Source organism: Cladophialophora psammophila (assembly GCF_000585535.1).
Source record: "Cladophialophora psammophila CBS 110553 chromosome Unknown aczJe-supercont1.5, whole genome shotgun sequence".
NCBI classification, from domain to species: domain Eukaryota; kingdom Fungi; phylum Ascomycota; class Eurotiomycetes; order Chaetothyriales; family Herpotrichiellaceae; genus Cladophialophora; species Cladophialophora psammophila.
Genome location: NW_006912926.1, coordinates 603,449 through 624,899, shown reverse-complemented (window position 1 = coordinate 624,899; position 21,451 = coordinate 603,449). Strand labels below are relative to the sequence as shown.

Here is a 21,451-nt window from a genome sequence, read left to right as displayed (position 1 = left end):
GAAAGGTAGCATTGCGCTGAGTGCATTTGTCCTGTTCGAGGTCTGGAGGAGGCGAAAGTCAGGCCCTAAATGAATCCCTGATCCCGGATGCTCACGGGACCAGGAAGCGATTGATAACTGGGAACTGCCCAGAGCCATTGGTGCGTGATGAATAGCGTGAGTATAACGATCCTCCGCCGGGCGACGATTAGGAAGGATTCCGTTCCTCCTGCAAAATCCCGCCTCGTTTATCGTATGTCGATGGACCTTTTGACGTCAAGTCCTAGTCACGTTCCCATCATGTATATCCACGGAAGTCAGCCACGAGGACTATACCAGCCCTGTCGTCGTCGATTGAAGATGTTGGAGATAAATAGAAGGAGTCCATGCCAAGGAGGACAAATATAGAGAGGGGTGGGGATACGGAGCAGCCCTTTACCGTTATTAAAGAGATCAAGAACCTCGCTTCGAAGTACGTCCATTTTATTGCCAGCTCAAGATGCGTCTTAAGAGTCTGTTGCTCAGATCGCGACTACGAAATCAAAATTCAAATGCCCTCAGAAACATCCATACCAGAAGAACGTTTCTGCTCTTGCCACCATATATTTGGTGCTCGTCGTCCATGCTTCATTTCATTTTGATTGAAATAACCATTTCCTCAGAGATGCTATCATCTTCTTCCTTGACATCATATTCCTCCGCACTAAAATCCGTGATCCAGATCGTTCTGGTCACTCCGGTGCCTCCTGCTGCATCGAAATCGTCGTCGATCTCATAGGTGACTTTCACCAGTCCCTGTGCCAGACGTTCCTCGTCTGTAGGCTCTTTTTTGATGCTCTGTCTCGGTGGGCCAGTCTGGACCTTGGCTGGCTTGCTGTCCTCGGCTTTGGGCTGCTGCGGACGCTTGACAAGAAGTTCCAGAGGACACTCGGTGTTGTTGTAGGCCCAACTAGACTGACTGTTTCGTGCACTGCAACGCGCGCAGTTGCGACGATGGTTCCAGAAGGCTTGATGGAGAGAAAGCTTCAGATCATCCGGCAACACAGTGTCAAGGTGAGTGCACATAATGATCTCGTCGTTGCAATATCCGGGTACCTAACCGAGAAGCTTTGCCATCCCAGCGACATGGGTGTCCACGGCAAAGACAGGCAACGACATGTTGAAGGACATCAGGCAGGACGCCGACTTGACGCCGATCAATGGAAGCGACACAAGATGGTCAAGCAGAGCTTGTTTGCCCTCTTGTCTGTAAATGTCCCAGAGGTAGTCCACAGACAACAAGCCAGGAACAAAATCGGAAGCACCGCGTTCGTTGCCGATGTATACAACCTCGCCATCCTTCAAGGGTTTCAAAAGCGCAACATTTCTTTCATAGACAATGTCAAGAATGTCTTTGATGGCTTTTGGTTTCTTGTTCACCAGCCCCGCCTTTTTTAGGACCTTTTCCAGTTTCGAAAGACCCTGTGCACGCATTGCGTGATAGTTCGGTTTTTTGCCTGCGACCCATTTGCCATTGACCCAATACGGGTATGCGAGGAGCATCCGTTGCTGTGCATCCAATGCTGACTCATTGGTGCATGCTTGTGAAAGGATGACGCGGACGATGGAGTCGACAGATATTCCAGCACCAGCATGGAACGGGTTGGTTGAAGTTCCTTCTGCTGTGGCAACCTCGTTGATTGCGGGTCGTTCTTCCTCGAGAATCTGCGAGACCTTCCGGATTTCGTACGGAGATGGCGACGTCCAATACCACAGATGGTCGTGGCCGAACTGGAAGCGTGTCTTGTTGGTATACGGTGTCTTGGGGCGTCGCTTCTTCATCTTCTTCAAAAGCCTGCCAAGAGATTTCGATGAGAAAGTCACAAAGGGACCACGAATGTCTTCCTTTGCTGTATGCTGCGGTTAGTGACCATTTCGTGGAAGCATTTGGCAAAATCCATACCTTTCTTGGTAGCTCTAATCCGTCCAGTGACTGTGCCATCTTCGCCTCGATCACGAAGACAACGGGGAACAGTGGGGACGCCCGACGCCTGAGTAGGAGCAACCTCTGATTTGAATTCTTTGTCATCACCTCCGCCAGATGTTTTGCTTCTCTTGCTGGGAAAAGCAGCAGAATCTATGTAAAGTTAGCTTCAATCCAAGAAAACGAACAACACATCTCTGACCTTGATCATCGGACGGTTCACGTTTGATGCCATGGGAAGCAGCAGCAGCTCGTTGACGAATTGGTTCCCCGTCAACCGAGTTCTTGGTTTTGACGGTCAGCTTGGAGTCCACAAGAACCTTCGTCTCTGTTACCCCAGCCGGCTTGCAGACTGGAAGCTTGAAGCGCACGATAAGGCTCCGTGACGCCGTTGATGTCTTTTGCACTGAAGACCTGGTGGTAATGCTGATGTCTTTCATGGCGACATCAGGCTCGGCAGTAGGGGACACGGTTGATTCTCCTGCAACGTCTGGGAGAGAGACCACTGTACTGGTGCACACTTGTGTGAGCTGAGTGGCCGCGCAGGCTCGATCGATATTTTGGATAGCAATGGTCGTCTCTCTGGATTTCTGTGCCCGTGTGGAGACCATCTTGAATTATGAAACTGCAACGGAAACAAAGTCGAACGCTAAACGTAAGCATTTTGTCAGTTTCTTGCCTCTCAGCCGTCCTTGAGGAAGGGGAAATGAAGTATGAGCATGAAGACAAGGCGGTGCGAGAGGGATGTGACCCTGACGGCCACAAATGCATCGCTAAGAGCATGTAAGGGTATCATCTCAACTTTGCCAGTCTGAGTCCATCCGTGTTTGTGGTTGCATGTTGAGCATTTGTCGAATTGGAAGTCTAAACCCCCGACTGTCTCGGCGCCGAGACATTTCGGCACAGAGGCTCAGCACATGTCGATTTGCAGTCAGCCTTGTCGTTCTCGGCGCGGACCCGCTTCTATGGCGAGCTTGTCACATGTCGATAGATAGAGATCCTTGTCGACCTCCGTGTAGGTGGATTTCCAGGAGCGGGGCACACAGTGAATGACAGATGTCATCAGCCTTGCTGGGGCTCCGCGTTGACCCGCTTTCCTGACAGGGAAACCAACGACCAGATTTGGCGGCATGAGCGGAGACTGTTGTGTAAGTAGACAATGCTGGATGTTTCGACTTGTCGTAAGTGGCCGCAAGACGTGCAGATGCTTCCAGGTGCATCCCTGTTCCAAATCACAAGTCGAAGGACATTCTGCAGCTGACAACCATGGAAGAGTGTCGTTCACAGCTGAGAGGGATGGACTCACATCGCACCATCCCAACGTCGATATTCGCACAAATACGATGCCGCAACACCCAATCTTGCGGTAATGCATGGTTCAAATAGTCTGGTTGGAGGAGAGAGCAGAACGAACAAAGGAATGACTTACCAAAAAAACCTCAAAGTGACGTTGAACTGACGAACGCAAGACAGATCGACCGCAAACAAATCAAACACAAGGACGAAAGAAGCCTCGAAAGCAGATGACGGTTTGGTAAATGATCAGAGGTGTCGATGTATCAAGACTAAATGAGAGTAAGCAAAGTAAGCAGAAGAACAGACTGTTGAATCTTGATGAATTATGGTAGAGAGGAAGAGGATGAAAGAAGAGTCTGAGGGGGTATATATAGGCGAGAGACAAGGAGCACATGCTCGTCGTCGTCCACATGTCAACTGCTTCCTTGCCGCCTGACGTCGCTGCCGGCCACGTGGACATCATGTCTCAGGCTCCAGCGCCAGAAGTTTCTCTGCAGTAACGAATTGCTGTGAATTGGGCCATGTGAGAGAGAAAGAGATGGAGAGAGGATGAGATGAGTGAATTTTGACAAGAAAATGATGTACAAGAGAGGATAGACTTACAACAAGACTGGTCGGTGTCGACGGCAGAAGATCTTGGACGGTCTCAGCAGTCCGCAGAGTCCAGGTATCTTGGACCTCTTATTTCCAGCTTGTGATATTTGATGTCTGTATATATAGGTGGATGTCAGTGTATCAGACAACCAACATACTCATGGGAGTAAGCAGATTAAATCAGGGTGTGCTCTCCAGATTACCGGGGGCTGTATTAAGCAGCAAACTGAGGAATCTTGATTACTGTTTGTCTTCGGCAACAAACATAGTGACCTGCATTATTGCGACGAACAAACAACCAAATGCAACTCCCAAGGTGTGATGTTGCCAGGATATCAGACTCACAAAGAAGAATGCTGGGAGAGAAGGTCCTTCGCAAAGGTTCAATCGGCGTCCTGCATTTGCCTATGTTAGCAAGACGTTCCACAACTGTTGGTGTCCTCCGCGTGGAAATGCTGAAGGAGACTGAGAAGCGTCAAAGGAAATGCATGTTCCCATTGCAACTTGGGAGAGAAGAAACGCACCTTTCCTGTTCAAACTATCACCTGAGGAAACACCACAAGGACGAAAGCGAAGTTGAAGAGGAGGAAGCCTGCAGGAGTTCAAAAAGGTGAGGCGGTTAAATAGCAGGACGGCCTTCTCAATGCAACAAGGTAACGAAAGAGTGAACGGATAAGTAACGAGAAGAAGGAATCGTGGGACCTTACTTTCCCACGACGGAGTAAAGGTGAACTGACGTCTGGACGATACTGTACGGTCTCAAATCGGACACAATGTGGGAAGCCAATTGTGCGCGAGTTGATGACAGCCCGGCGACGGGAAAGATGTCTCAGAGTGTCGGAGGCTGCAAAAGGAATTCCAACAAGAAAGAACACAGTGAAAGAGGTGAAAGTGAACTGAGAAAGTGAGCTGGAGGAGTATCGCAGCCATCGGGAGTCGGTATGGAGTCGGAAAATAAGCTTATTTGTGGCGTGGGCGCCCATTGGGTGTCGGAGGGAGGGGGATCGATGGGGATCGGAACATGCAAAGACTTCCGCTCCGCCACAACTCTCCAGATGCCCAGATGCCCAGATGCCCAGGCCAAGAAAATCATCCGCTCCAAGCAGACAGCTGGACGGAAGATGTCTTGCTCTCCAGACAGTCTGGGAATCGAGCAGAGCATGGAAGAGAAAGGAGGCACGGCTGCTGTTCAAGGGGTTATTCTGTCAGCATATGTACTGCATTTAGCTCACCTCTGTACTGATGCGCAACTCCAAATTGCGGCCCAACCACCTTCCGATTCCTGTTATGCATACTCCAGAAGTGGTGCGACCACCCAAGTCAGCTCTATTGACATCCATCCAGTGTCCTGTGTTCGATATGTGCAATCCCAACACCATGACCAATAACCCGCCAGCAACGCTTCATGCGCATGCTGAAAGCGACCCAGTGTCCCGCTGAATCCACAGATAGAACGGATAGACAATTGCTAGGACAGAGAAGCTTGATGCTGCACGTCCGTAAGCTCTGGAGCTGTGCTCAATCGAAGCAGTGCAATTTCTCTTGAAGCCGCTGAGAACTCCATTTTTCGGAGGCCTTAACCAGTCCATCGTGAGCCCAGTTTCTTGATCTGTTTTTCATTATCAGTCTTCCAGGAAGCGTACTCTTGCTTCTCTTTGCCGTCAGCATCGTAAATACTGTAATGCAATTGACCCCATAACTCCAACTGCTTCTGGAACCCCGAATTCGGTTTGGCCTTTGACCGGCCACCACGAACATAGCGGAACGCGGTGTCGTAATCAAGGTCCATCTCTTCCATGATAAAGCCAATTACAACTGCGGCGGACCGTGACACCCCTTTCTGGCAATGGACAAGGACTCCACCATCGTTACTCTGAAGACTTGATTTGATGAACGCACAGGCCTCCTCCAGGATCCTGAGCAGGTCGAAGTTGGCGTGGTCACGGAGGCTGATCATTTTGAGGACGAATTCTGCTTCACGTCCTGGAGGCACTTTGGGCTGCTTATCTGGATTGTCAATGACAGAGAGAACATATCTGATCCTTGGCCGATTCGGTGTGTTGTAGTTGGGGCTTAGAACTGCGGCGGCAGTGTGAATGCTGTCCAGTAAGCGTCAGCCCAACCCTGCGTGCAGGACGAGATGAGCGCATGGGACAAGTTTGACTCACTCTGACAGGTACAAGTTTGGCAATATCTTGTCTGGGATAAGTGGAGCTGTTGTTGTGGAAGGAGTGGCACAAGGACTGTTCATTTTGGAGGTTGGTGAGATGGTGAGAGGGCTCTTTATTGGCATGGATTTTGAAACCACGTTCATGGCGCACTGCTGGTTTGACCGAACAGACCTGGGAGAAGATGATATAGCCAACATCATGATGGCAATGCTGCTCCGGTCCGGCAGGCCTTCGCCAAGTGAAATGAGGACCTTTTGCTGGGTGGGATGACTATGAGTCCGGCAGAAAATCTAGCTCGGAATACGGATGTTCTTTGTCACGACGTATTCTTTGATGACGGTATGGATAATGCTCGTCGTCTTGTGACATTTTGGACGCGTCCCAGGCGGAAGGACAAAGACCAGGAAGGGGACATTGGATTGATATTGGGGAGGGTATTTGTGCACCTGAGCCGAGTGTCGTCTGGACAGCCCGGGGGGAGGGGCGCACGGGAACGAAGGGAGTGGAAACGAGAGGATCCATGACCGGTGGTGATGGTACTACTGAACTGTATAATAGATGGTAGTATGCGAACTGAGGATGCTTGAAACGCGCACGAGGCGATTCAGAAGAAGCCGCTTGGTCCGCCGGCGCCATGGCCAATCGTGTCTCTGCATTTCTCCGCCCCAAAACTCTGGGCATCGCCTGCTTCCCGCTGCCTGATCACAAAGAGAGAGAACGGCGACCGGCGACTTCAGTCCATTTGCTCCGTCCATGGCAGCTCCGTCCTACGTAATCTCTCCCTATGATCCCTCCCGCCTCTACTCAGCATCTTGTTCAAGAATGGCCAACTAAGGCAGGTGGGAGAATGATTCCCTCAACTCTCATGGTCTTCATTGCAGTCGTGGCATCGACATCCGTTTGCTGCCCCTTTCTCCATTCGGCTCGCCTGTTCCCAGCTCTCGTCGAGCATTCAGTTTAGAAATCCCCCGACCAAGACACCGTGTCGCATTGCAAAGGTCTGACGGCTCGGTAATCAAAGCCTTGTTGATTGGATAGTCCTCATCCAGGTACAGCTTAGTAGCTCCTGGTTGGGGCTCTCACGGGCCATAACAGAGTTCCGGTAAACTTCTCAGCCAAAAGGCTGCTTGTCGGGTGTCCTTTTGTACGTTGGACGTGTACCACCGCAGCCCAGTCCATTTACAGGGCCTAGCCAATGCACTGCCATGTTTCTTCGTGTATCTTGCTGTAATTTGGTATCTGTCCTGCGCGATACACCGTGGAATGGGTTCGGAGACCAGCTGTCTTTCGTGACGATCTGTCGCATCATTGACTCATGTCGTGATTTCGCCGTATTTGCCCTTCCACTTCTTCACCCTCCGAGCAATATCGCCTTCTGTTTGTTGCATTGGATTGAGTTTCCGGTCTCTTACCATGGCTTTAATGTCGTCGCCATGTTTTTCCACCAATTTGGCGATCCATTCTTCTTCCCGCTGGCTCTGCTGTCGTGGTCGTTTCTTCTTTGCCAACAGTTCTTCCTCTTCTGCAACCTGCGCTTCTAGCTCTGCCACGATGCCATTTGCTGGCTGCCTCGTCGGCTGTTCCCTTTCAACATCCATAATGTCGTTCAGGGGGTCATTCAGTGGATTGTCATTCGCCCCGCCGTTCTCTGGTCTGATGACCCTGACGATACGACCTGTTTCCGGGTCTCGTTCGACTTGGACTTCTTGGGGTGTTAAGTTGGCAGCTTGTGGCCCGGGAATGGCAAAGGGATCCCTCTTAATGCATTGTGTGTCTGTTTTGTCCTTGCTCGCCTTCTTTTCTGTCCCGCCTGTCGCAGCATTCAATCTGGAGGACAGCCCTAGTCGCTTATAGTTTTGCGATAGCGTAAGCTTTCGATCCCTGCGTAAGACATTAGTTGTCGGCATTCAAGAGCGCCTATACGACTGCAACTCGTACCAATTCTTCGCAATTGTCTCGTTGCCGAGAAAATTGATTCTCTTCTTGCCAGCCTTTGTCCTGTTGTCTTTCGGCCTGGCTTTCGGAATGGAAGACCTGTTCTTCTTTTTCTGTCTTTCGCGACCCATATTTGTAGGAATGTCTCAGTGCTTCTGTCGAACAATAGAACGGGTGTTCGTCGGAGGCTATTTCTTTTGCCAAATGATTTCCACCATTGAGCAGAAAATCCGCAGTTTCAAAGCAGGCCAAAAATGTGTATTTAGCCGATGATTTCCCGCTATCGATAACGCCAACGCGCCCCTGAATTCTTAGCACTTCGCAAGAGTCCTTTTGGTGCCTCTTCAATGCTTGCGCAGTCGCGTGCCGTTTGACCCTCGGTCTGAAGACAAGCGACGATGGCTTCCCCACGTTTCAGACTTTCAAGCATGGTCACATACTCTGTTTATGCACTCTTCCTAGGTCTGGTGATCTCAGTGTGCGTAGAGGCTGTCCAGGGCAAGGACAGCGGCCTGCTGACGAGGGAGGAAATCGAGGAGAACGTCCAGGTATGCAAGACCAACCTTCCAACACCATAAACCAGCGCTGAGGCTTTGGGCGACAGCAATGCGCCTTTGTACAATCCCTCTCAGAGGCAAAAGCCAAGAATAACCCGGCGCAAGCTTCATTGACGACCCAACTTTTCGCCGCCCTCTTCCCCTCTTCCTCCCCAGCAATCAACGCCCTCCTCGCAACAGCCTACATCTCGGGCCCTCCAAATTTCCTCCTCGCACTATGTCCTCCCAACATCGACCCTTCGTCGCTAAGCATCATGGTCGCCTTCGCTGTCGGAGGCCTCCTGGGAGATACGCTCTTCCACTTGCTCCCCGAGATTTTCCTGGGTGAAGATGAGCACGATAAAGTCAAGTTCGTCATGGTCGAACCGAACCGAAATCTGCTCCTGGGCGTGGGCATCATTGTTGGGCTGGTCACCTTCATGGTCATGGATAAAGCCTTGCGTATTGCTACCGGAGGTGACGGCGGCGCCCACTCCCACTCCCACTCCCACTCACATGCGCACGAGGAGAAGCACGAAACTGCTACCAACGGCTCCGCAACAGCCACCTCCTCAAAAAAGGGGAAAGCAGCAGATGGGGACATGAGACAACGCAAGGCTCAGAAAGACACCAAATCCTTGTCTCCCTCCTCGGCCTCCACACCGCCCGCACCTCCAAACCCGTCAGTTAAACTCGCCGGCCTCCTCAACCTAATCGCTGACTTCACACATAACATCACCGACGGCCTGGCGCTCTCGTCGTCGTTCTACGCCAGCCCCGCTCTCGGCGCAACGACGACCATGGCCGTCTTCTTCCACGAGATTCCGCACGAGGTCGGCGACTTTGCGTTGCTGATCCAGTCCGGGTTTTCGAAGCGCAAAGCCATGGGCGCCCAGTTCGTCACGGCCGTGGGCGCCTTTCTGGGCACGCTGATCGGCATCTTCGTGCAAGAGTACGGCGGCGGCGGCGGGTCGAAAAGCGCAGCCGAGGACGCATTGGCGGGAGGAGGAGGCATCTGGGGCACGAGTCTCTCGTGGGGAGACATGCTCCTGCCCTTTACAGCAGGCACGTTCCTGTACGTCGGCACCGTGGCGGTGATCCCGGAGCTGCTGGAGACGGGCCCGAATAAATGGGACGAGCTGAGAAAGACGGCACTCCAGTTCGGTGCCATGTTCGTGGGGGCGGCTATCATGTTGGGAATATCGTGGTCATAGTGGCGATACAGATCGCCGTCATTGAATAGAAAAGAACCATGATCCTACGGTAGGTTCGCGCGGCTAGAGCTAGGTTGGGGTGGGCATCGGTGGGTTGGGTTGGATTGGATTAGGTTGCTTCCACCTAATTATTACGACGATTCTGGCATGATGTATCATAGAACCAGGTTGACCGAATAGAATCGACGGCTCCACCCTGTTCGGGTCCATAGAGTACTTGACTTGCTTGGTAGTATATTGGACAGTGAGACGACCCGTATCATCTTCCGGCACGGCTTCTTCTTTCCCCCGTTCTTCTTTGCTCTTTCTGGCCTTCTGACTTCGTGCCACGTGTCACCGTCCCTGGTCTGCGTTCTTCATCAAGGCCGTTAGGAGCCTGACCACACACCCAACCCACTCTGACAGGCCCAGGGTGTAGGCATATCCCGTGCCCACCACAGCCTTACAGACCTCCCACCCGTGGCTGGACACGGGATACTGCAGTTTGGGCGGGATTCTCGTCTGGATGCCCAGTGCCCTTGCCCACGGACTATCTTCGCAGATGGCCTTGACGTTGCTCAGAGCCCTCAGCCCTTCGTCGCCGCCGAAGCGTCCGTAGCCGGAACCTTTTACGCCGCCAAAGGGCAAAGAGCACGCGTAGTAGGCTCCAAAGTCGTTGACCGCGACCATTCCCGCCTTGATCTCCTTTACGCACTTTTGCACGTCGCACCGGTTGTGTCCAAAGACACTCGCGCCCAGGGCATAATTTGTCGAGTTCGCGATGCGAATTGCACTCTCCACATCTCCTGCTTTCATGAGCAAGAAGACAGGCGCGAAGAGCTCAGCCTGCGCGATTTCCATTTCAGGAGTCACGTTGCTAAGCAGTGTGGGTGCGAAGTAGATTCCGTGGGGATACTCAGGGTGACTGTGTCGTCTGCCTCCACAGTGGAGGGTTGCGCCCTGGGCGACGGCAGAGGAAATCAAGTTCTCGAGGCGGGAGAAACTGCGTGAGGAGATCATGGCGCCCATGTCGGGTGGGTTGTTGGGAGAGGAGTGAAGAACAGAGCCGAGACGAAGCGATGTGATTTTTGGAAGGACCTTGGCCAGCAACCTGTCATGGATCGCAGGCAATGCGATGACGCGCTCGGTGCCGATGCAGTTCTGACCGGCAGATTGGAAGACTCCACGCATGAGGATCGAGGCCACGTCGTCAATGGTCCTGATGGTTGTTGGGTCGTCAAGTACGATGGCAGGGTCTTTCCCACCCAACTCCACCGTTACCGGAGTCAACGATTTCGCAGCTGATGTGCACACCTTGTGCGCGATTTCTCTGCTGCCAATGAAAGTGATGTGGTTGAGACCTGGGTGGCTGGTGAGATAGTCTGCAGCCTCTGGTAGACAGACGACATTCTGGACGAGGTCAGAACTGTGATTGCAGGCTCGAAGTGCTCCACGGATGATGTCGATGAAATAGAAGGTACTCCAGCATGTCTGCTCGCTCGGCTTCACCACGATTGCATTGCCTGCAAACAAGGCGGAAATGACGGGTGAGATGAAGTTGTGGAAGGGATAATTCCAGCTCACACAAGCTGCTACCACGCCAAGAGGTTCATAGATGACGGTATTGGATTTGTAGCACATAAGGAGGTTGGTCGGTCGCCTCGATCTATAGAGAGCTCTTGCCCCATGTTTGATGGTCCATTGTAGTTTCTCGACCGTGACAAGGATTTCGCCAAAGCAAGCATCGATTTTGGTCTTCCCCGAGTCGAGGCAGCACGCGGCCACAATTTGTTCCTGGTGGTCGAGAACATATCGAAGCAGCGTGCGGAGGACTCGACGCCGTTCTGCAAAAGAAGTCTGCGACCATTCGACTTGAGCTTGCGCTGCAGCTGAGATGGCAGAGTCAATCGCCGACGCGTTGGCTGGAGTCACAGGGGGTCCAAGACGGCGACCGTCGGCTGGGCATCGAGGGTATATTCGGCCATGGTAGACCTGTGCCAAGAGTCAACATCAGACAGTGCAGATGATAGGACAGGGTCTTGCCTCGTCCGGTGGTTCGTCGCCTTTGTCTTCATGTTCGCGACTCCAGCGATATTCGCTCTGCAGTTGTGGGGGAATAGGGACTGTGAAACGGACGGCGCTTTCTCCTACGGTGAAGAATACATGTGTAGAGATTGCAGTCAGCGCACCGATGAGGAGTAGAAACAAGATGCCGGAAATTGCCAGGTGCCCATCGCAGCACCTGGAGATGTCGTCGAACAGCATCACAGCTATCTTTCTCCATCCGCTTCTCGCACACCGGACCCTTGGCTCGCCCTGGGTTTGTTCCTGCATGCACCGCCACCGACGCCACAATTCAGCCAAGAAATCGAAGATGCGGCGACGCCACAACCGCCATAAGCGCCACAGCCGCCACAAAAACATCTCCGATCAGCCAGTCACGCAGCCGCTGGGCGCCCAGGATCATCAGCACGGATCTGCAAATGACGTCGATGCCCCCACGCTTTCTTTCTCTGAAGGTCTTTCTGTGTCTCCGCCTTGCCAGCATCTGCCTTGTTTTTGTGCTCCAAATCGGACGTCAACTGGCATCTGACAGGCTTCGCTAGACACATCATTTCCGCTTTGATTCCCACCATGGCATAATGCTATAATGGCTGTTTCCCATCCCAGCCCTAGTGTAACGGGCAACCCCGTACGATGGGCATCGTCTTTGAAGTGGCTGGCAGCGGACAACGAACGGTGCGAAATCTACGCGTTAATGTGATTCGAGATGAGATTTTCCCACCCTCCCTCCTCCCTCCCTCGACGTCATGGCCTCATGACGTCGTATCTCCCACTCAGCTCGTATTGGCCGGAAGACAACTTCCTGCGAGAGAATGTTTGAGCGCTAGGCTAAAAAGTGATGTTATTTCGTGCCGGGCAAGAGTGAAGTGATACAAGTACAAAGGCGGCTTCTGTCATCCCCCACCTGCTCCTGCTCCTGCTCCTGCTCCTGCTCCTGCTCCTGCTCCTGCTCCTGCTCCTGCTCCTGCTCCTGCTCCTGCTCCTCCCTCTGTGAACATTCCAGACACCTTGATCCCCTTGTTTCTAAAGACATACAAAAATCTACCTTCATCCTACTCGCCAACTTATCCTCAATCCCAAGAACAAAACAGACAAATCACAACCCAAACATACCAATACCTCATCTCATCAAACACACACACACACACACACATACACACTGCCGCAATGGGTGCAGTCGTCTCCTGCGTACGTCTTCCCCATGTTACCCAGTGCTCACCATCCTAATCACATACTAACGACGCGACCAACAGTTTGAATCAATCTGCCGCACCATCGGCTCCGTGCTGATGGCCATCGTCAACGGCATAGGCGCCATCTTCACCGCCATCATCAACGGCATCGTCTCGCTCTTTGACATTGTCATCTCCTGCCTCACCTGCAACCGTTACCACCGAAGACACCGTAGGACGATGCGCACCCACCATACAACGAGTACTATCTGATCAAGGGGCTCTCTCGAACTGTGGAAGAGAAAGGAGAGAGGGTCCAGAACCCAAAATTGATCAGATGAGGGAGACACTGGCGGACGAGGAGGGGCTTTTCATTGAATTCAACACTACTACCCCATTTCCTTTTTTTTTTCCTTTTCGAAAACAGAAAAGGTGGCTTGGACAGACCAGGAGAAAGAGCGGCTACTCACCTTGTTCCCAACCTGCATAATACCTACCTCTCTGTACTATTAGTACTACTACGATACCCGATGCGCTCCTCATGGCGCTGCCGATCATAGAGAACGAATGATGATGATGATGTAAATAAACCAATGCTCAGTTCTTGAAACAACCGGTGTAGTGAATTAGCTGTAATCTAGATAGATATATCTGAGAGAACTCCTGATCGTCCCCTCCCGTGCGCAGTCGCCAATCCCATCCCGTTCCATCTCATCACCTGCCCCCAATCTAGCTTGACTTCTGTAGCTTTGTATTAACTATGCCAGCTAGCTGGTCAGACTGACCATCTCACCTTCCCACTTGCCCCTTCCCCCCTGCACCGCCTCACGGACCACATTCTCATACACCCAACCGCCGACGTCCGCCCTCTTGATGGTATACCCGACCGCGGGCTTCGCCTCGGTGCCGCTCCGGACCTTGTCCAGCCCCACGGCGTCCTTGTAGTCGGCCCCGCCGGTGAGCAAGGTCGGTCTGATGCCGACAATGGCGCGGAACGCCGGGTCGGCGGACGCGGCGTCGCCGCGGAACAGGTCCTCCATCTTGCGCTTGTCGACGTGCGGGAGCGTGAGCATCTGGTGGTACAGGAAGCGGATGGCGCGGGGCACGTCTTCGGGTCCGCGCGTGATGCCGGTCGTGGAAATGAAGGCCAAGAGCGGCGTCTTGTTGTCCTTGAGGGCGGGGTTTTCGGCGTAGATGTCGCGCATGGCGGCCAGCAGGGTCTGCGCGGCCGTCTCGCAAATCGAGGGGTTGTCGAGCTGCGCGATCTGGAAGGGGTGGCGCCAGTCAAATTGGAGCTTTGGGCTGCCGCCCAGCCCAGTGACCACGACCGAGGGGAGGCCCGTCGGCGAAGACGCGCAGAGCGCGCGCTTAACAGCTTCGACGTCGAGGGCGTTGCCTTGCATAATGGTCAGGTTGCTGATGGTCTCCGCGGAGAGGCCTTGAGCGCTGAGCTGGTCGCGCAGCTTCTGAGGCGTGCGCACGAGAGCGGTTGCTTTGTAGCCCGCCCTGAGGGTGTGGACCAGGATGGCGTTGGTGACGCCGCCGGTAGCGCCAAAGAATGCGACGGTCGGGGAAGACATTGCTGAATGTGTGGTAAGATTGTTTCTTGGAGATGTCTTGGTCGCTGGTGCTTTTGTTCGAGCGGGATTTTGCTGCTGCCGCTCTTGCTGCTATTGTTACTGTTGCTGTTGTTTGTTCTGGATGATTAGCACAACAGCGGAGGGTCATCCATAGTCTTTATACACGGAATTCGTGTTGTTGATTTTCAGAGCAGCACTGCCTTGGACAGCCATAATTCCAGCGACGGTGCGATTCATGATGCGCAGCCTGAGGAGGCTCAGGTAGAGTCAAGGTTGCTCACAACGTAGCCCGGCGGAGGGTTACAGGACAAGGTTGAAGTCTCGCGCTGCCTACAAGGTCGGTGGATCTTAGAGAAGGAAGAGAGAAGCGGAACGACTCCAGCTTGGCTCGGAGGAATAATCTGTCCGACTAAGACATCAATTCCTCCTATTGGTCAGCAACTCTCCGTACGCGGTTTCATTGGACAGCCTTGGCAGCTGCCACCGGAACAACCCAGCCTTGCCCAGCCTTTCCTCCACGCTCACGCCCCAGATGCATGGGCAAACATGATCGTTAGGTTGCTACGCCTCTCCCTCCTCCACCAGGAAGCTGCACCCTCGAACACGTCTCAATAAGGCGATCCCATACTCGACATGCCTCCTCCTGCCCCTTCTTCCTGGTCAACGTCGACCGATCTCCCACAATGATCAGCCCGGCTTTGGCTCTAGTCAGCGCAACGTTCAGCCTCCGCATATCTTTCAGAAACCCTATCTCCCCTTGTAAGTTGCATCGCACGGTAATGAAGATGATAACATCCGCTTCCTGGCCTTGGAATCCGTCAATGCTCGAGACGGCGTGTCCCCCACAATACTGTCTGAGCAGTTCTGCCTGGCGCGCGTATGGCGTCAAGATTGCTATAGAGGGTGGTGGCGAGCTAGATCCCATGCCTGCACATTTTTGATCGCTTTCCGGCGCCGTCGTCAGCAGCCTCAGTATCTCTTTGCAGATCTTAGCCTGGATTTGATTGACCTTGGATTTCCTGCCGAGGTCCTCTGCATCGCTGCACTGAACAAACACCGCTCTATCGGAAGCGCTCGCTGAGTTTTGGGCGTTAACTGCTCGTTTCGGCCACGGAAAACTGGAGACAGGGATATTTATCGTGTGGCAAATGTCGGCTGACAGCAAGCGGCTCCCATAGAATTCGTGACTCGGAAAGGTACACAGGCTCGGATGCATGCGATATTGAGTATCCAGCATGACTCTTCCTATGTCGTTGTCCGATGCTTCAACCCAGAGGCGTTCCATGAGCGACACATCAAAGTCCAATGTGCACGCATGGGGACTGATGGTTGCCCGAAGTTGAACATGGTCTCCTACGAGTATGCCTCGCTGACAACCTTTGACTAAAGGTACAAGAGATGCCGACTCCGTTTGTTGAGAGGCTTCATCAATGACGACTGTGTCGAAGCTTTGTTTCCGAAGCAGTCCCAACGCTGCACCAACACAAGTTGTAAACACCAACCTAGCCTTGGAAACCCGCTCGATGGCCTTGCGTCTTGCAGCTGGATACTGGTTCAAATCTTTTCCCAACATCGCATCAATGGTGTAAGTTTTCAAATCTTCAGAAACCTTCGTCATCTAGACAGAGACTTGTTAGAGAAGTGTCTTCATGAGCGTGCAAAATCACCTACCTCGGTAGAGACCCGGATCGGCTGTGGCAGACTGGGGTCAATGTCCAGCGCTTTCCTCATGTACTGCCGCAAAACATTGTCCACAGCATTGTGCGTCGGAGCTGCGACCAATATCCTCCCGGCCTTTTCTTCCTTCAGCAACTTTTGCAACAATCCAATTATAGTCGAGGTCTTCCCGGTACCAGGTGGTCCCCAGAGACAAGTTAACGGAGAATCAATAGACACACCGACAGCTCGACTCTGACTTTCATTCAGTCCCTCGATTAGATCGAGACTCTGCTTCGAGGCAGTCTCACCTGCTCTGCTGCCTCCCGTGGCTGCATTTTTGGTGCTCAGGAGAGTATGATAGAAGCTGCAGGATTGATCTTTCTCGACAAGAAGACGCACTAATGCCTCCCCTGCTGACTGAGTGTTCACGATTGGACCACAGTGTCTCATTGTCCAAGTAGTCTTCTCGAGGAATGTGGGAGGCTGTGAGAGGCATCGAAATTTGACCCCGTTGTCATTTGCTGTTTCCACCAAGACGTCGAAGGTTGTAGGTCGGGCAGCAGAAGAATTTGTCGCTGCGGTCCTTGCAACGAATCGCACGTGGTCGCCGACTGCGAGCCTGGCCAGCCTGGGAGCATCAATGCGCCGCTGGCTAGTCACAAATGAGACTCTTTCGCCGCTTGCTGCCCCTGGCTTCAACGTCCATGACCCGGGTGTAGCTTCATCATTGTCACTAGCCTCAGCGCAATGATCGACCACCGCCCCGAACATATTCCGCAAGAAATATGCAACAACATGCTGATCAAGGTCTGGAATAGCATTGGCAAATGCGTCTCTGCATTCCATCAGGACCGTCAGTAGTAAATCCGGACTTGCAATTGCTATAGAGGCAAGTTCTAATAGTTCGCGAACCGCAGATAGAGTCAGAGAGATGTCTTCTTTAAGAATGGCGCACATGTGCCCCACCACCAGCTCTCCCACCCTGTTTGCGCAAAGTACAAGAGCACGCAGAATAGCCAATCCCTCCTGCCGGAGTGCATTCGAATAGGGAGCCGGCAGCGAAGACCATGGACACAGGCGTGCGAAGTGTATTGCCATCGCAGGCTTGAAGTAGAGAAATTCGACGAGGCGTCGAATGGCCTCAGGGGCGCACCGCAGTGTGGTTGCTCGGACCGTTGTTTCAGGGTTCATCAGCATTCGGCCATAAATCTCTGACACGAGGTCAACAAGGTCATTCTTCCAGCCCAGCTTGAGCAGGTCTACGAGTTGAGGATCCGTTGCTTCCAAAATGAGGGTGTAGTTCTTGTGCCGCACCACCTGGACCACAAAGTCACTGTAGAGATTCCAGTCGATGTCAATAAGAGTAGGGAGGCTGTATGGCGGCTTCTCGTCAGGAAAATTAGGGAGCACCTCGAGAGTATCGACGCTCTCAAGCCAGAGATCCAGATCCCGCAATGCCCTGACATCTTTGTTGCTAATGACATAGAGTTCCTACGATCTTTAGCCAGCACGGCCTCTCAATGTGTGGTCCAAAACTTTGTGACTTACCGCCTCAGTCACCGGCTCCCTCCGCGTCCGCCCAATGTGAGTAGCAAGTTGAGCACTGAATTTTGCCAGAGCTATACTTACCCTCCAGTCGCAATTGATCCCTTGGTCGATTGTCTCCTGGCGAGCCCGAGCCCGGTTGCTTCTGCCTTGTATGCTTCCGTAGGTGCTGTCGTCATTGGGCGACCTGTCAAAGAAAACAAAGGTGTTGCTGCGATGATTCTCATACAGTTGCATCGTGTTTTCGTCGTAGTAGAATCTGTAATTCTTTTTGGTCGGAACGCCTCGTCGATGTGCGGCTCTGTCCTTGTGGGAATGCGGGAACGCAAACAGTCTCACGGTCTCGTGGACGATGGCGTCATCTTCATTCTCGATCGGCCGTGGAAAGTAGACTGCGATGCTCAGTCGTTCGCCCAAGCGGAGGATAAGGAGCTTCTTCGCGAACTGCGGGAATGTCTGGTTGACCGTCGCCATGAGCCTTCGCAGTGGATCGGACCGAGAATCGAAGACGCATTTCCAATGTAGAGAATGCCGGTCTAGCCCAAAGGCTTGCAAGTCTTCACGCGAGAGAACGTTTGACTGGAGGAGTCCATTCTTGAAGTGCGCCGGATACTTGGGTGAAGGAGGCAGTTCGGTCAACATCCACGCCTGCTCGTCGGGAGTGAGTTGAGAGGCGTCGAAATAGGCCCAAAACTCCTCAAAAGGAACCTTGTTTCTCCGGCACCAGCTCAAGGTCACCTTAGCCAATTCGAAATCCGAAAAAGGAGTCGGGTTGCTAAGGATGAACTCCAGAGTGTCCCGATCTGCAGTGCCCATGGTGTCAACATTATGCCCTAATGTCTGCCGTTCTGCGATGCTGAGTGGCGTATCTATTTTCTGTACTGAGCTGCAATGTTCCTTCGCGGCCTCATGCAGGATGTCTAGGATGAATGGCCTTGTGTTGAGTGAAGCGTCAGGGGGGTCGAGGAGCGGGTCAGGTATCTTGATACGGTTGCCATCGACGCACTGCGAGAATAGTCGATTGAGCTCCTGACACTGGCTGCAGCGAGGTCCCTGAGCTCGCGCCCATCCGAGGTACACCTTCTTGACACGTCCAAGGGACATGTTGTTGTAGCCAGCAAAATATACGATCAGATCATCCACGGTGATAGGAGAGAATCTAATTGCTTCCTTCACTCCTGGGTAGTCAGCTGGCTCTGAGATAGCCTGGGGAATCAGGTCAGAGTCCCAGCATACAAAGACTGCGTTAAGTCAGCAAAGACCAACCCTTACTGCTTCAACTCACATGTGTCGCCATCCAAGTCGCCGCCAGACATGAGGTCGGCTGTCGGCCGCTTTCCATTCGTGGAGAAGACCACACAATCTGTGAGGTGGCTGAGTTCCGGCCGATTGACGGCTTTGAGCTTGCGGAGGTCCCCGGGATGCAGACAGGGATTTCTCGACACCAGGACATCAAATCCTGTGATGGTCAGAGGGGCTCCAAGTTCCTCCAGTGTCACACGCAGGAAACACTCGTCTGCTTTGAGCAAACCATAAGGATCGCATACCCCGAACAATAGTCGAGACCGGGGTATTAGAATTCGGGTTTTTTGTTCTTGGTGTTTGTTTAGCATCCTACCGTATTCTTGGACAACCGTCTTCCGAATCGTCCGTTCGACCTTTTCCATACCCTCGATCAGGAGCTTCTCAGCCTCGGCGGCCATGCCCAGAGAGCTCAACAGGCGAAAGGCACATACGGGGTCTGTTCTTGACTGGTCGAGAAACCCGAAATATTCCTTCTGTTTCTTGGTGAAGACGGCCGCGTCAATGCCAAGGGAGTTGAGCAGGAGCATAATTTCATCATTTAGATATCCGTATGTGTAGGGCTTTGAATGTTAGTGCCCCGTTGTTTCGCATCCGAAGAGGTCTGTACCTTTGAGTATGCTACGACGGCGAAGCTCATGTCATCTGTTCCGCTGAACTTCTTCATCGACTTCCGCAATTTGAGCCAGAGACCCTTCTCCATCCGAGGCTCACTGCATACCACCCCTTTATAGCCTTGATATCGAATCTGGAGCACTGAGGGATAATACTGCCGATTCCGAAATATTATGGGCTTCTTGGTAGCCAGCAGACAAACAAAATCTTCTGAAATGAGGCCACATCCATCAGTGAAAATGAATCCATTTCTTTCAATGTCTTCTATATCTCGACATCTGGTGTTTGGGACATCTTGTACAATGTCAGCAGTCGAGAATAAGAGGCCGATCCGCTTTGCCTTTTTTGCAACCGTCTTGATTTTGCTGAAGTCTCCCATAGCCTCAACCTTTTTGGCTACTTCCTGCTTTGAGCCGGCTAGGAGGTAGCAGGATCGAGACTTCAGTTGACTGTTGCTGTGTCCATAGAATGAATACCGCACATCGTTAATCACAACGCCAGAGGAGAGAAAACGACAAACATAGTCCACAGCCTGTTTGTGGTCTGTTGGTAAAGATACATTTTGGGTGTCATAGACCGGTCCAAAGTCCGACACGCTGATCTGCACAAGATCTTCCAGGCGGTGTTCTCGAGTGGCCCGATTCAAAGAGATGGGAGTCCAATGCAGGTATATGCCCTGCACCGAGGGTGTACAGAACAGTTGGATTGCTTTGACGCGTCCAGCCTGACGACATCTCTCTGATCCTGGCAAGTCGGCGATGTCGTACCGCCACTCCGAGTCCGAAATAGCGATGTTTTTCTGTAGCGTATACTTGCTTCTGTCCATGACTGAAATGAAGGATCCGGCACATCGTCAGCATGGAGGAGCAATTTGAGGGAGCTGAGGTCGACAAAAGAAGGCTGGCACGTGATGGTATGCAGCCACCAGCTGCCTGATGCTTGCATATGCGCTTGCAGGGGCCCCGGTTGCCAAATCATCCAAGGCCTTCCGAAGGTGGGATTGTTCGAGTAGCCCCATTTTCCTTCGACCGCAACTGGTCTGTATCTGAGAAACCGGATCGTCCATGGCGGACATGCCTTCGATATACATCATTGGGGCCCAGTGCACCGGCAAGACCACTTTGGTTGAAGCTGTCTCCCAGCATATACGAAGACAACAAACTTACCTTTCCTTTGCTATCATCAAGGAGCTTGCCCGCGGCATCTTGGTGGCAGCAGATGTGAACAGAGACGATATTCGAACCGGGTCAGAGAAAGCGATGGGTTTCCAGAAACGTGTGCTCGAGGCGCAGCTGGATGAGGAACAAAAACTCCAAAGTCAAGGATTCATCATCTCCGATCGATCTGGCATTGACCCAATCGCTTATGCTAAACTATACGGTCCACCGCGAGTCACAAAAGAAATGCTTGGGACGTCTGCCTGGGCAGCGTTGAGGAAGACAATGCGTCAAGGCGTCGTCATACTTTGCGAACCTGTTCCGCGCTGGCTGTCTGATGATGGCGTGAGGCTGATGCCGCAAGACACAAGAGAGTGGTTTGAGCTACACCAAGCCTTCATCGACCTGCTGCGGCTGAGTGATATCGGGTTCGTGTTGTTGCCAGCGACATGCAACTCGATTGAAGAGAGAGTAGCTTTTGTGCTCGAGAAATGGGGCAATCGGGTGAGGCATACCGCCAGTTTGAGATCCTCATGCCAGCGACTGTGGGACTTGGCACCAGCGACAACTGCCTCGCTAGTTTAGGCTGATGGAAGTTATCAGAGAAGATGTCAAATCAATAGAAGCGGCTGAAGCATCCCAAAAAAAGAAAGAGAGAGAGATCTAGCAGTTGGATCCGTCACGGTCACC

The 21,451-nt window shown here is 52.6% G+C and overlaps 10 protein-coding genes across 10 annotated transcripts; 3 read left to right on the top strand and 7 right to left on the bottom strand.

Moving 5' to 3' along the window:
- Window positions 1-606: 606 nt before the first annotated feature.
- Window positions 607-1,044, bottom strand: A1O5_03874 (uncharacterized protein; the record flags this gene model as incomplete). Its single annotated transcript, XM_007744484.1, has 1 exon — window positions 607-1,044. The coding sequence occupies one exon, from the start codon at window positions 1,042-1,044 to the stop codon at window positions 607-609; it is 438 nt and encodes a 145-aa protein (XP_007742674.1).
- A 30-nt stretch (window positions 1,045-1,074) lies between these two features.
- On the bottom strand, window positions 1,075-2,553 carry A1O5_03873 (uncharacterized protein; the record flags this gene model as incomplete). Its single annotated transcript, XM_007744483.1, has 3 exons — window positions 1,075-1,868; window positions 1,922-2,095; window positions 2,145-2,553. 3 exons carry the CDS (start codon window positions 2,551-2,553, stop codon window positions 1,075-1,077), a joined length of 1,377 nt encoding a protein of 458 aa, XP_007742673.1.
- Window positions 2,554-5,408: 2,855 nt separating this feature from the next.
- A1O5_03872 (uncharacterized protein) lies at window positions 5,409-6,083 on the bottom strand (the record flags this gene model as incomplete). The annotated part of the gene is made up of 2 exons (XM_007744482.1): window positions 5,409-5,931; window positions 6,001-6,083. The coding sequence occupies 2 exons, from the start codon at window positions 6,081-6,083 to the stop codon at window positions 5,409-5,411; spliced, it is 606 nt and encodes a 201-aa protein (XP_007742672.1).
- Window positions 6,084-7,316: 1,233 nt separating this feature from the next.
- A1O5_03871 (uncharacterized protein) lies at window positions 7,317-8,069 on the bottom strand (the record flags this gene model as incomplete). Its single annotated transcript, XM_007744481.1, has 2 exons — window positions 7,317-7,884; window positions 7,942-8,069. The coding sequence occupies 2 exons, from the start codon at window positions 8,067-8,069 to the stop codon at window positions 7,317-7,319; spliced, it is 696 nt and encodes a 231-aa protein (XP_007742671.1).
- A 297-nt stretch (window positions 8,070-8,366) lies between these two features.
- A1O5_03870 (major histocompatibility complex, class I) lies at window positions 8,367-9,688 on the top strand (the record flags this gene model as incomplete). Its single annotated transcript, XM_007744480.1, has 2 exons — window positions 8,367-8,486; window positions 8,543-9,688. 2 exons carry the CDS (start codon window positions 8,367-8,369, stop codon window positions 9,686-9,688), a joined length of 1,266 nt encoding a protein of 421 aa, XP_007742670.1.
- Window positions 9,689-10,021: 333 nt separating this feature from the next.
- On the bottom strand, window positions 10,022-11,932 carry A1O5_03869 (NAD-dependent aldehyde dehydrogenase; the record flags this gene model as incomplete). The annotated part of the gene is made up of 2 exons (XM_007744479.1): window positions 10,022-11,659; window positions 11,684-11,932. 2 exons carry the CDS (start codon window positions 11,930-11,932, stop codon window positions 10,022-10,024), a joined length of 1,887 nt encoding a protein of 628 aa, XP_007742669.1.
- A 1,052-nt stretch (window positions 11,933-12,984) lies between these two features.
- Window positions 12,985-13,176, top strand: A1O5_03868 (uncharacterized protein; the record flags this gene model as incomplete). The annotated part of the gene is made up of 1 exon (XM_007744478.1): window positions 12,985-13,176. A coding segment is annotated over one exon (192 nt), but the record flags the coding sequence as incomplete, so codon positions are not given.
- Window positions 13,177-13,670: 494 nt separating this feature from the next.
- A1O5_03867 (uncharacterized protein) lies at window positions 13,671-14,483 on the bottom strand (the record flags this gene model as incomplete). Its single annotated transcript, XM_007744477.1, has 1 exon — window positions 13,671-14,483. The coding sequence occupies one exon, from the start codon at window positions 14,481-14,483 to the stop codon at window positions 13,671-13,673; it is 813 nt and encodes a 270-aa protein (XP_007742667.1).
- Window positions 14,484-15,036: 553 nt separating this feature from the next.
- On the bottom strand, window positions 15,037-20,430 carry A1O5_03866 (uncharacterized protein; the record flags this gene model as incomplete). Its single annotated transcript, XM_007744476.1, has 5 exons — window positions 15,037-16,101; window positions 16,155-17,633; window positions 17,691-18,928; window positions 18,973-19,552; window positions 19,600-20,430. The coding sequence occupies 5 exons, from the start codon at window positions 20,428-20,430 to the stop codon at window positions 15,037-15,039; spliced, it is 5,193 nt and encodes a 1,730-aa protein (XP_007742666.1).
- A 238-nt stretch (window positions 20,431-20,668) lies between these two features.
- Window positions 20,669-21,346, top strand: A1O5_03865 (uncharacterized protein; the record flags this gene model as incomplete). Its single annotated transcript, XM_007744475.1, has 1 exon — window positions 20,669-21,346. One exon carries the CDS (start codon window positions 20,669-20,671, stop codon window positions 21,344-21,346), a length of 678 nt encoding a protein of 225 aa, XP_007742665.1.
- Window positions 21,347-21,451: the final 105 nt, after the last annotated feature.